The 13,751-nt window shown below is 43.5% G+C and overlaps 1 protein-coding gene across 6 annotated transcripts in view; it reads right to left on the bottom strand.

The window, feature by feature from the left end:
• LOC119209263 (disks large-associated protein 1-like) overlaps window positions 1-13,751 on the bottom strand; it is a 73,815-nt gene that overhangs the window by 32,181 nt on the left and 27,883 nt on the right. For 4 of the 6 annotated variants that reach the window (XM_037458451.2, XM_062557534.1, XM_062557535.1 and 1 more), the window contains one exon: window positions 7,383-8,911. In XM_037458451.2, the coding sequence (XP_037314348.2) occupies window positions 7,383-8,783 (1,401 nt within the window). In that variant the 5' untranslated portion in view covers window positions 8,784-8,911. The remainder of the gene's footprint in view (window positions 1-7,382; window positions 8,912-13,751) is intronic. The other 2 variants (XM_062557536.1, XM_062557538.1) reach the window with 2 other exon arrangements.

Genomic DNA, 13,751 nt, shown 5'->3' with positions numbered 1-13,751 from the left:
GTTCCTCTACGACTAGTCGTAGCGAGGACCCTAACTATCCAGCTGATTCTGAATCAAGCAGGCAACAACACATGCATTATCTCTCATGACCACCAGGGGTCCTCTCCTGTGGTCCTATAGAAGTCTATGAGAAAATTACTCTACTTCCCATGATGACGCATGATGTTCATTTGGTACTTAAAAACGGTACATTTAGAGACCATAATGCAAGCGATGCTTTACAGCAGGGATTCTTGAGTGTCAGATCGCTGCTGCTACCGAGACGTATACGGAGTCTCTACGTCAACCCATTGCATTCTAAATGTTGTAACTTTCATACACGGACTGAAAAAACCCCAACAGGCAAAATCCTTAGACCAAGATGATGACGATAAGATGGCAGAAGCTGAAGGCTCCAGAACGGCAATCCACAAGCCAACCATGTCTACTTTAGACAATGTCTAACTATGGTAACTAGTGATGATAGTTCTACCACGCCAATGTATAGCCACCAAAGGTATTTGTTTTACCACTTACAGGCCCCAAAATATTTATGTTTGACATCATAGAAAGAACACTGCAGAGAAATAAAATAGCTTTCTTTACCTTTCCCTTGACTGCATTATTGTGTCCAATTAAGTTCATGTTCCGTTCCGTTCAGAAAGATGCCATGGCATCATTAGGTAACAGTATTCTGCACTCTTCTGCACAACGACGACCCACGTGTTCCAACAAGTCACTTCAGAATGAGACTTCTTCATGAGCGGCTCCTGGTCAGCCACAAAGAACTGTTTCATTTTATTGCTCTGTAGGTGTTCCACAATGTGCCAAACACATATAAAACATATCTAAAAGAAATGATTGATACGTGTTTGCCATTAGTCGCTTTGTTCAACCTTAGCCCTAAAACAAGTGTACACACGTTTTTCTGCATTTGCTCTCTTTAGTCTTAAGGCCGCTTGGGCTCAAGGAGGCGGATGAATCCACACTGTACTGATAAAAATAATTGTATGATTAGCTGAGATAAAGCTACATGACGTCTCTACTTGTAGCACGTAATCCATACATATAACTCACTGCATGTCATTAGTTAATCCAATTTGAGCGTGCTTGAGCGATGTGGAGCAGATCCAGCCCCCTCAGGTCGTAGAAGCCGGTGTGACAGATTGACAGAAAATAACAGAGACAGACAGACATTGTCACTGATTACATGTGAATCACAGAGAAAGAGGCTGAGCCGATCCGGCCGGGCTCAATGTCTGCCTCTGTCTCGCTCTTTATCCTCCGTGTGACGTCAAACAGACACAAATGAGCAGTTTGGCTATAAAAAGCGAATGCGGGGAAAGGACCAGCTGCAGTGGCATCAGCAGCGCCTCTCACCCACGCATGGGCCTCACTGCGGCTTGATGATGCCTCTGCTGCGGCGGCGCTGCTTTCTGCGGCTCTCACTGCTGCTCCGATGCTGTTGCATCCTTCTCAGTGCCAGTCCCCGTTTTAAGAAATAAGTCCCTGAGTCTCTTACAGCCGCGTGTACAGTGCGTCCAGAGCAACAACCGTGTGTTACATATTACCGGCTGGAGATCGTTTCCATGGCAACGCGGGGCTGTTTTCATGGCTTAAGGCAGCAGCATCAGAAATAACAGGTACAGCTCTGTAAGAGCCGATAGATGCTGAAGATCATTTTGCCAATAAAACCAACAGTGCTGAGCGGCAGTGACAGAAACGTTGTTGTAGTGTTTCCTCCTCAGCAGTGGCTCTAATGCTCAGCTTTCTGGATTCAGTTAGCAGCTTGTCTTTGTGCTCCAGGTTTGAAAAAGAAATCCTGAAATCCCATCTGTGTCTCAAAGCACTGTTCACCGAAATCAAATTCACTTGCAGTCTAATCTGTAGTTCAAACAACCTTTATCTGAGTAGTATTGGAACTAAACTTAACGCTGACGATATATGACTGCATTTGTAGATAAATGAATAAGAAGGGTCTTTCTCTAGCTCCTCTTAGCTGAGGCGATGACCAAAAAAGCTTTTCGCTACACAGACTTTCGAAAGCGGAACAGAAAATGTGGGCTTTCACTTTGTGTCCCTGCTTCAGGCATGATTGCAGTGTTTCTGAATTATAAATGTCCGTATCACAGTTAATAAATGAGTCACACTGCTGCTTGTTGAGACCGACAGCAGGCAAACAGACAAAGAGTCTCCCCCCCTGTCTCTTGCCCACTCCAGGTCTACTGGATGCTGAAATAGGAAATAGACGACAGACAGTGACCTGTCCCATGAGCTGGGGTCAGAGGAGCCTGAGTATGTTCCTCTCCTGCCGCAGCATACATCCGTGTCAGAGAGGTAACCGGCAGCCATGCTGAAAGATTCAATCACCTCACGTTAAACTGAAAATAAGCTTTTTTTTGTGCAGTATCGGACAGTTCTGGAAATGCCTTAAGAAGAATATCTTCAATAACAATTCAGTAAGCAATGGAGGATCTTTTTATAGATTTCATGTAGAGAGGCACAGACTGGCTAAGGGTCTCCTGACACCTTTTTGTACTACACATACTACACCTACACCATGTTCAATGGAACAAGCCACAAAAACCGGCGCACATCTGTGCTGAATGTTTTCACGTTTATCACCAAACTCAAAGCAGGGACATAGAAATGAGAACCACAACGTTGTGAGTGTGACACCAGTTTTTGGAATGATTATACAGCGATTTCTCACTTCTAAGTGGTGATGTACAGTAGTTTTGATCAGTGGTCAGTTTGTTAAACTATGACACTCTCATGTCTCCGTAGTGATGAAATTAAGTAGTGAAAAAGAGTGAAGTGAAGTAAAACACAAAGTCTGGTGGCCAAGCATTAAAGTCCAACTGAGGCAGAGGGAACCTAACCAATCGTAACAAGTAGTGTCGTCTACAACAAAGCAAGTTGTTATCAGAGAACACGGCTTGTTTGGAAGAGACAGCGTTCATGCAATCAGTCAAAGTGATACTGGAGGGCTTCCTACGGCGTATTATGAAAAGTGATGAAGAAGTGACTATGTGGAATTTCACATTAGTCAATTTGTCAAAAAAACAACAACATGAATATGAAATCTGAACAAAATATTATAATAAAGAGTAAAACTGAAGTTCAACTGTGTAAATCAACCTCGACCAATACAAATTCCAAATAAAAGAACCCCCAGTTTTCAGATGGGTTTACTTGAGTGTTGCTGGTATTGTCGTACATATCAAATGTTGAAAAAGGTTGAAAAGTTCACTGACTATTGGTCAAGGCTACACGGAAATGTGGAGGAGAGTGTTGAGTGTGCATTGACAGCTAATAGCATCAAAAGAAAACCAAAAGTGGATCAGACACACTGAGGGATCTACTAAAGGCCTGCTCCTCTCTGCAGCCAAGATAAAGTAAAGCCACTCAGCTGGTTCAGTTGCTCATTTGAAAATTGATTATTGTGTTGGTAATGCTAATGTTTGTAATATACGGTGTGTGTCCTCTACACACACACACACACACACACACACACACACACACACACACACACAGATAATCCCACACAGCACAGTACATGTACCAAAGAATACCAGCAGGTGCTGAGGAGGCTGTTTAACTTGTACAATGTACTCCTGCCTAGAACCAATCAAACTAAATTCCCCCAGTATTTCACAGGCATGGAGTTTTTTGGAAACAAATGTCGTCTGTACTGTCATGAATAGTATAGAAATGCTGCTCATCATTGATCGTGCTTCTTACCCAGAATGCTCCATTTATAAGTAATCTTGAAATGGGAGATCTTTTTTTCTTCTTTACATTTGAAAGGTTCCTTTAATACCGTTTCATAACCTCTGAACCTCAGATCCCTTCAAATCCCCCTCTGAATACATTTGATAGTTCAGTAGAAAAACAAATACAGTTTGTTAGAGCAGCAATCTGAAACAACTTGAATTGATTACTGCCAAAATGACAGCTACTTACTTTTTGCCCTACAATGCTCACGCGTTGTGGCAGTCAATACGGTTGGGATTAGATTGGCTCCATCGTACTGTGTGATGAGTTTAACTGGGAGTTTGGTCTGGATTACTCAAACAGCCGTGACAGGATCTGCGGAATGATTCACTGACTTTTTGTGTGTAACAATGAGGTCTCACATTTAGAGAGCATTTCCAAATAGATCGTTGGCATCAATGATGACGATAGCTGCCGTCTTTTTCTTCTTGTTGCATATCTTTTTATTTTCTGCCATGAGTCACTCTCATAAGTTCCCTTACTTTGAGCAACACAGTTTGTGCTTCTCCATTAAAGGGAATGCTAACAGACCCGATTCAAATGTAGTTGAACTACCACTGAATTGCCGAACATATCCAAACCCGTCTACCTCCTGTATGCAGTTAAACGCCTCCCCAACACTTTGCCCAACACCGCACTTCACAGGACAGCACAGCTCAGCAAGGCAGAAGAAAATAAAAAATCAGCCAGGAAAAGCAAGGTAACTGGTAGAGAGGCAGGAAGGGAAGCACTACTAAATAGAAAATGAAGCCTACAAATAGGAGAGGATGCCGTTCTTCATGGGTTCATGTCATATACCTAGCATTCAGAGAGTAAGGCTGCTACTGGCTCTGCACTTACTTCTCTCTTCAACTCAAAATGAGGAAAAAGGAGGAAGAGGAGAAGGAAGAGGGAGGCTCCCCAAACGAAAAGGAAGTAAAGAAGGAGGGGGTGGAAGTGGGTCGTTGGGTAGCAAAGAGGAAAGGGAGGGGTGAGTTGGGTGAGTGAAGGAAAAGCGGGAGGAGTGGTGGTGGTGGTGGTGGTGGAGGTTGGGAGATCAGAGTGGTGGACTGGTGGGGGGGAGCAATGTTCCCTCTAAGGCTGTGGATGCACTACAACGTATCAGCACACCGTGAACACACGATGAGCTGACCATCTCTGCTAAGTCACTTCTGAGATACCTCACACAGTCCCATTCCACTGCAGCTTGTTTCCAGTTAAGTTATCGGGAGGCCTTTGTGTGCCTTTAAGCCTTTAAGAGGGAACTTATGCTGTGTTTTTGTTACAGTTTCTATGAAGATCTCTGTCTCTTTATAGATCTGACTAGACGATTCAAGGCAATTTTGAAAATCCCAGAGCAGGACTTTTTGCATCAATAGCAGTGTTTCCATTCAATCGGTGAGCGACCTCTAGAGCCCCGGAGGACCTGGGGGTAGGCTTGGGTATCGAGGATCGAGGATCGCTTAGAATCGGGACTAGCTTTGTGATTTACCCGGAATCGTTCAAAAGTTTAAAATTCAGTTCCTAGTTTCGATTCTCAGTCCGCCGGCGCCGACCGGAAATAGAAACCGCTGAACACCAACGAAGAAGCGTCCACCGGAAGTGTTGGCATAACAGAGCGATCGAACATGGATAGCGTGCGTCGGCGCTCCAAAGTGTGGTTACACTTCTCGAAACAAACCGAAAACTCTGCAAAATGCAACATTTGCAGCAAAATTGTTTCATGCATAAGAGGGTGCACGTCAAATATGATTAAGCACCTCCGAGGTCGTGGAGTGGAAGTAAATGTTTGCGGGTACCTTGGATTATAATTGTGTACCAAGCTAATTATTTGAGATTACACTATTAATATTAGCAGAAGTAAATAGAGACTTTTCATTCAGAATCTGCTTTACTTGGTTTTATCAATTTCAAAGCTAGTGTTGCTAATTACAGTTATTGGAAAAGAGTTAACAACCGGGATGGATTTTGACGATCATTTTTGCCTACTCTTTATAGTTTTACCAACCCAACTGTAGTTGCCTACGCTTCTTTACGTCTTTTTATATTAAAGCCAAATGCCCTCAATTTACAACTGCTGAACGGAATATATTTGTGGCGTTTCTTATTATGTGGGATTGTAAAAATTCAACATCTTTGGATTTTGGGCAGTTCAGTTGGACAAAATAAAGTATTGGATGGAAGCAATTCTGTGGTCTGACATTTGGATTATCAAACAAATTATCAATGGTATGGAGTAAATAATCAGCATATTAGTAAATACAAATATAATACAATTAATTGTTAGCCGCAGCCCTAACGGTATTTCATTCAACTACTATCTGATAAAAAGCTTTTTAATTTAATCACATTAACTTGGTACATTTAATTATTGATGAATGTGAGATGGAGTCATGCCTATAGCTCTCTTATTACCAGTTATAGTGTGTCCCCAGCTTTAGGGTGCAACATCCAGTCATAGTTTCCTGCCATGTGAATCTGCAGTTTTCATTCCAGCCAAACACTAAGGCAATTCAGTTATGCAGATGTGTTAAAGAAGACCCTGGACTTTGAAGGAAAGCAGCCCAACAAGCTGGCATGCACATCCACAGCATTGTCATGTAACGCTGCATAAAAGGCTATTTGCATCCTGCTTTCCACCCCAAATCACGATCCCATTACAGCAGAGAGACTGCAGGGCGCTCTCCGTGGTGCTGAAATAGTGGACAGATTTTTGATTGTGCTCATATCCGAGTAACATTCTGAGTAAGTCTATCTACAAAGTGCTTTATAGAATAGGGAGAATTGCAACATGTAGTTCTGACAGACTGACAGAATGATAAAGACGCACTAATGTAGGAGCTCTAATCGTAATTGTCTCAAAACCAAAATTGTTTAAGTGTTCTGGAGGTCCGGCTGCATAGCAAATACCATTCGAATTCAAGATGCAACACACTGCTCTCTGATTGAGGGGGCATCACCACAACAGCCTTTCTAACACCGGCTTAGATTCTGGTATTAGGTCTGAATATGTGTTGTATAAAATATTTTTTTACCAACTGGTTACATACATACAAGTGACATGATACTTAAATCAATAGCATCACTTTTGAAATATCTGTAAAGTTGTCTCAAGACACTTCTCAAACAATCCGTCAAGGCAAACTAAAGATTTGATCCCTTGTAGCTCTTAGCACAATGTAGTTGTCTTTTGTACATGTGTACCATGTATCTGCATTAGTATGCTGTCACATGCAAGGTTTCTGGTTTGAGTATATCTATCAAATAAACCAAATCAAAATGGTTGCAGGTCAACCATGAAAAAACTAATACCTCATGCCTAAAACAATTTATATCTGAATGTGCCAGAATTACAGCTGTGCATGCCTTGGAAATAGGGGTAACACTTTTCAAAACTTCAGAATGGCCACTCAAGTAATGGATTTAACTTATTAGTTTGCCCTCCTCTAACTGAAGCCGTTCTTCAGCAAAGTCAGAGAGTGTAGTGTTTGGTAGGACTGAAAACCTGGAGGGTTGCAAGACTGGACGCCACTGATTTAAAGGAAACATTGGTCAGGAAAGTAAGGTGTGTGGAAAAGGGAAGCAAGGATGGGGGAGGAGAGTGAATCGACTGGTTTTGGATGGGAGTCGGGGGAGGAATTAGTTACCTGTAAGAAATGGCAAGAGCGCTCCTGCTGCTGACTGCCCTTAGATATGACTAGAGCTCTATCTAGGTTTAGGTTACTGGCTCCTGCGCTGGCTTGAAGCTGGTTGTGGCTGCTGTTGTTGGTGTAGACCTCTCTGGCCCTGCTCACCGTTAGGCTTGATGACCATGCCCCTTTCTTCACAAGGGGCCCGTCCACAAGGCCCAGAGACAGCAAGGGGCCACTTCCTCCAACGATACCGCCACCGCTGATTTTGCTGCTACCACTAACTGGCACACATGCCGACGACGCTGCGTACTTCACATCGTTGTTGCTCCGGGATGCTTTGAGTGCAGAGTGGTGGTGCGTGTGGCCATGGTGTGCGTGGGTGTGGGCGTGGGTGTGTGTGTGCTCGTTGAGGGTGCCGTAAGGGTCCATCATGAAGTATTGCTGGGACTGCGAAGAGGAGAGGGGGATCTGGGGGAACTTGTCCTGGCTGTTGCCGGGGTACCGGCCCATGGTCATGGCGATGGGCGAGGGAGAAATGGAGGGTGAGGGTGATGGCGGAGGTTGGTGGTGGTGAGGGTGGTAGAGACTCAGCTCCCGTTCCAGGTTGTCGTCTGAGCTCCAGTACCCGGAGCCCGGAGCAGACGCTGAGCCGTGGAGCTGGTGGTGGGGGTGGTGGTGGCTTCGATGCTTGGGCTCCGCTGACCGACAGCGCTCACGGCTCTTGCTGCGCTTCCGCTGGCGCACTCCCATTGGTGGGATCTCACCCTCCGGGTTGGCCCTTGAGCCACCACCACCACCTCCTCCTCCACCACCACTACCATTAACGCTCCCATTATTGGGCCCCTTGGAGTTTTGTGGGTGGTGCGGCCCCTCCAGTGAATGTGACTTTGTGAAGAGTTTTTGGACTGAGTGGACCAGGTGACGAATTCTGCCTGGGCTGTCATTGTTGTTGTGTTGTGCCCCCACACCCCCACTGTGGGCCAGCACTCCGCGTTTGTACTGCAGTGTGTGGTAGCCATCTCTGGGGAATGATGGCTGGCGCTCAAACGGGTCTGGTACCCGGGTGGGCGTTTTGCCCCCATAGCCCCCTCCACCTCCTCCTCCTCCTCCTCCAACTATATATGGTACCATGGCCATACACTCATCCTTTACCTCAGGATGGTGGGATGAGGAGGTGGAGTGGCACCTCCTTGGGAAGGTTCCGTATGGGACGATGCTGTTGCTGTCAGAGGGGTACGGGGTGCGCTGAGCGTTGTAGTAGGAAAGCTCAGCTTGATGCGGCATGGGAATGGGCACAGGCATGTCATTCTGACTGATTAAATATGGCTTCCGGTCAACATGGTGACCCAGTAGATCGTATGATGGTTCATAGGAGACCACGTGATGGTGACCCCGACTACCGGACAGGCCTTTCATGACAGGAGGGACAGGGGGGAAAGGATGGGTGGAGGGAAAGAGGAATGGTATGGACGAGAGCTGCCTGGGCAGGCCAGTGACCAGAGAAGGGCTGCAGGAGACTGTCCCTGAAAGGAGAGCGGCAGACTCTGAAAGACAGGAAGAGAGGAGCAACAAGAAATAGTCAATGCAAGTTCAACAACAAAACAATCTATGACAGTGACAAGCCCTGTGGTTTCAATTAAACATATTAGTGTTGTGGATATAAGTACTTTTCTACTTTTGACTTATAATTATAGCATGCCCATGTGCTCCATAGTACTGCTTGGACCAAGGTTTTGCCCCTTCATATTTTGATGATCCTTTGATAATATACACATCAAGCTCCTACAGAGGGGAAACACCAAGTTACTAAACAGTAAACAGTTAACAGTGTGTTTTACTTATTTATAATTACAGTCGTGTTCAAACAGTTAATCTATTGTTCAATTTGAAGAAAGAAAATATCCTTTAAGCCAATAAAGTTAAAGTTTTTTTGTTTTAATCATGATTTGCGCTTATTAGTATCAGTTTAGTCACCGTTATCGTTTTAAAAGCACCGGTCTTGGAAAAACTCAAACAATACCCATCCCTACTTATAACACGGTGGGTTACCCTGTCCGTGTCCGCTCTGCGTGTGTTTAAGCCTAAGCCCTGCCTCCGACAAGAGGGAAACGCGATCGACTAAAACATTCATTTATATGTAAAATGAATATCACACTCATTTACCTATATTGTGCGATATGTCAATATATTGCATATTGCAACAGGCCTTGCTGCAAAGCACTTTGAGAGCGACTTGTGGGTCGGTGTAACTCAAGGACAGTGTAAACCACTCAAACTCTTGAGATTGCTGCAATATGGATATTGATCAAAATATTATTATTAAAATATTGTTAGAATTGTTTTTTTCTGATTATGGATTCATTCACTCCCTCAATAAATCTACCAAATGCACCACTTATTGGGTGAAGCGACTGGGATCCAAGAATACATTGGGTGAGAGGAAGGTAAGCCCTAAACAGGTGGCCAGTCTGTCACATGTTTGCATAACAATCACATTCACAATAATTTGGCATTTCAACTAACCCCTGGGTTTTTGGGAAGGAAACCATGAGAGCCAGAGACACATGAAGAACCTGCTAACTCTATTTGAACCTCTGCTTTGCCAATGCTTGCTCAGTGTGGCTTGGTGTCAGCAGAATAGAAAATGCAGAGTGGTTACAGTGAGTGTGTGGCAGAGGCTGGCTGAATTGAACAGTTAATAGGTTGTTTTCTTAATGCTTCCCAATGAGGAGAGAGAGGATACAATTAGAGGAAGAGAACTGAACCAACACTTTTTGTGAGGTTGATCTTTGAATTAATGCTGATCAGCGGCTTAAATTCCCAAAGCCTAAAATATCCCAGTGCAATATTGTAGTTTGCGATGGCTTGATATCCATGCCTCCACATATCCACTTGTTTCCTTCCAATTTGCATGCTTACTTCTGTTAAATTCTAAACAACACAAAAAAAACCACATCTGACTGAATGTTAATAACCGTACCAATGCACACAAGCCCTGTTGGCTTTTTTCCTAACGAAGGAAAGCTTTTTCTTCAGTCAGCCATGGTTATATCATCACCTTGTTTTCAGTCCATAATGACAAAACAAAACATGAGTAAAACAAGGTAAACACACAAAAGAACATTGATGTTGGAATATGTGGCTCCCCCCCCCACCCAAAAGCTGTAAGCCTTTGGGGAAAACGGCATATCCAATATCAACTTAGATCTCACACACAGTCTCCACGAGGCCCAGCTGGGGACTGAGTCCAAGCCATAACTGGAACCAATACACAGAGGACGACTAATAAACATGGATGTCCTTTTTCAGTCCTTTTTTTTTCTAGTCAGTGGAGGGGGCCAAGCTACCAATCAGCTTGCTGTGCTTGGAGCAGATAAGAGTTTTAAGAAGTCCCCTCTCTCCGATCTTACATAAGCGTGAGTTCACATCTCTGGCGGCCCTGGGAAAAGGCTGCAGGGTTCAGACTGCTCGCCACGCAGTTTTTCATCACAGATGAACAGCCATGCATTTGTGGTGGCGTTGTGGGAAAGGTGAGTGCGTGTGCATGTCTGTGTGAGTTTTGTCCGTCCTGCTTGGCTTGTGACACATCTGCCTAACACAACCTGACAACTCCACTGGTAGAAGGGCTGCTAACAAGCACCAGTACAACACAGTACAAGGTCACGCAACTATATGTGTATTCATAACCACCCTAACGGCTTGATACTTCTCACCTGGGAAATGTAACTGTGTGAAGTCTGCGCTGGTAGCCTGGGAAACCAACAGATACCCCATATTGCGTAAATACAATTTTAAAACTTTTTTTTAATCAAACAAAGAAAATACACTGTCATTCGCACATGTATTGCTTCACTTTATAACTTAACTTACAACCTACTATTAAGTAGGTATTTATTGTATATATAGTGATTGATTGAAAGAGTGATGTACGTCGATGTCTGCTGCCGCTTAATTAATCTATTCATGAATCCTCACTGCTAAGAACTCCTCTCAAACTGTGGCCTCACTAGTATGTACATCCTGATTACCCACAAAAACAATTACTTACTACTCAAATTGTCTTTTAATTATAGAATGGTAAGACGCGATATGGAGGCTATAGGTCTAGTATCTCATTCACTAAACTTATAGAACAAGTAGTGTAACTGTACATCATTGGTTTCTTTTATTTCCATTAATGTTGCCTTGTAACTGAATGAAGCCTGGATCCAACACTGGATGTGTGCTCTTTGGGTGATTATGGGTTGGAGTCCTGGATTACTGTCTGTAAAGACATTGTGCTCCCAACACTGTGTCTAAAAATAAAACTCAACTGAATCGAGGGAGGAAGTGATTCACTTCAAATGATGCGTTAGTAAAGTCAGACATTACTGTGCAAGGACTTAAATAACTAGGTCTTAAAAATGCTGAATTGTTTCCCTGACTGGCACAATATACATCCGATTACATCACAAAAGGACTTTAAACATGTATTGCTACTACTAAAGAGGTACTCATAAATACAGTGACCATGGAGAGTGGGATAAAAGGTTATGAAGGTAACAATCTGATTGTTGGTAGGTACACAGCTGGGGCCAGGAAATGATTAGCATAGCTTAGCATGAAAACTGAGGAGAGTGAAGTCTTCAGAGGCAGCAAAACACAAGACCTCCAAACCTGACCCAATACACAGAAGCACTCCACACACGGCAGCTCCACACTGACATTGATGTGTCGCAAAAAGGTCCGTGTGGCTAATACGCCCCCCAACCCCAACCCCCCACCACAGAGCTCCAACACGGCCCATCAATCAGACTGTGTCTCTTCTGCGTCATGTCGGAACGAAATCTCTGCTGTTCATGAGGAGCTAGAAGACAACCGAAGCCTCCAACCTAGACTGTAAACCTCTGCCCTTGTTTCCTTATCGGTTACACATTGATTGGTGATCAATGTGGAGGAGCCAAACTGGAGATTAGCTACTTATACAACTGACAACTGAAGGTACATTTCTAGAAGGAGAGGCGAGAGAAGCGGGGAAGAGCAGGAACAGAGGTAAAGCAGACGGAAACAACGTCTCCACTACAATATAGAAGGGAGGGAATACCAGATAAAAGATTGACAGCTAATCCCTACCCCACCCCAACCCGTCTTATACCACCACCTCCTGCTGCCTTTTTCAAAGAGCCATATGTGTCAGGCAGCCTGGGTTGATGCTGTGTGTAGGCGGAAGGAGAAATGAAAATAGGGCTGAGATCAAGTTATTTTAGGCTAAATGGAAGCTGGCGAACAAAACAGCCTTTGAGTCACACTCCGAGGGTGGATAGAGGGACGGAAAGCAGACAGGATACTCATCCAATGGAGCCACGTCTATACCGGGGCACACAGTCGCTAACACAAGGAAGAACATTTAGGACCATGACAAATCTATTATGGAATGCTTTAAACTTCTTCAAGAAAACTTTTTTAATGATTAAGCAACTACAAACTACTGACATTTTTTCCCATTAAAAACTATTAATATCGGCAGTTTTCAAACAGATTCATTGTGATGGAAGATGAATTACCAGTTTCCTACCGTAACACTGTTGGCTTCCTGTGATTCTTCTTTTATTTGAACCAAAACCATGTCAAAAGTTTAGTGATCGAAATATACACTTTCAGTTAGTGCTGGTTAAAAAAAAAGATTGAAAGAAAGACGATGAATATCAATACAACAGCCAAAAACCTTTGAATGTCAGCGTACTATTAGAAGATATAAAAATAAACCAACCATCAGAATCTTTGACATTCAGTTGCATTGATTTTGACTGAAAATACTACAAAATATATGGATTAAATACAACACACACAAAATAACCGTATCCATATCACCAACTGCTTGTTATTCTGGACCACTGCTGACGGTGTGTGTTTAAAACTAAATTAGTGCTCATTTAAAAGTTTAATGAAGCCTAAGTGTAAGTTCATCAGAACGACAAGCTGGGACATCCTGTTCTTAAATGAACCATTAACCCAATAAATAAACCCATCTAATAAAACAACTCCTCTCCACTGCAGTCTCCAGTCCACTCTCCCTCCCCCCCCCAAGAACATCTCCATCAGCAGCAAAGACCCTGCCTTATGCCCAGCATCCCTACCACTCAATTATGCTACAGTTGCAACTAACCACAACCTCAACTTGTGGTGATGACGTACGATATCAGTGGGGATACTCAGAATTTTGTTTAAGTGCGTGCAAACAAATATTCGGTAGTGTTAGGGATTTGAGTAGAAGTATATTACATGTAGTAATGTTTAGTGTCGAATTGTAATTTGTGTGATGTTAGATAGTAGATAAGACATTTGTTAAATGTTAAATGAAGTGAATGCATTATATTCAATAACAATTTATAGTCATGTAAATCA

Source organism: Pungitius pungitius, chromosome 15 (genome assembly GCF_949316345.1).
Source record: "Pungitius pungitius chromosome 15, fPunPun2.1, whole genome shotgun sequence".
Classification (NCBI taxonomy): domain Eukaryota; kingdom Metazoa; phylum Chordata; class Actinopteri; order Perciformes; family Gasterosteidae; genus Pungitius; species Pungitius pungitius.
Note: the sequence above shows the minus strand (reverse complement) of the source record. Positions and strands in the feature narration are given on the sequence as shown.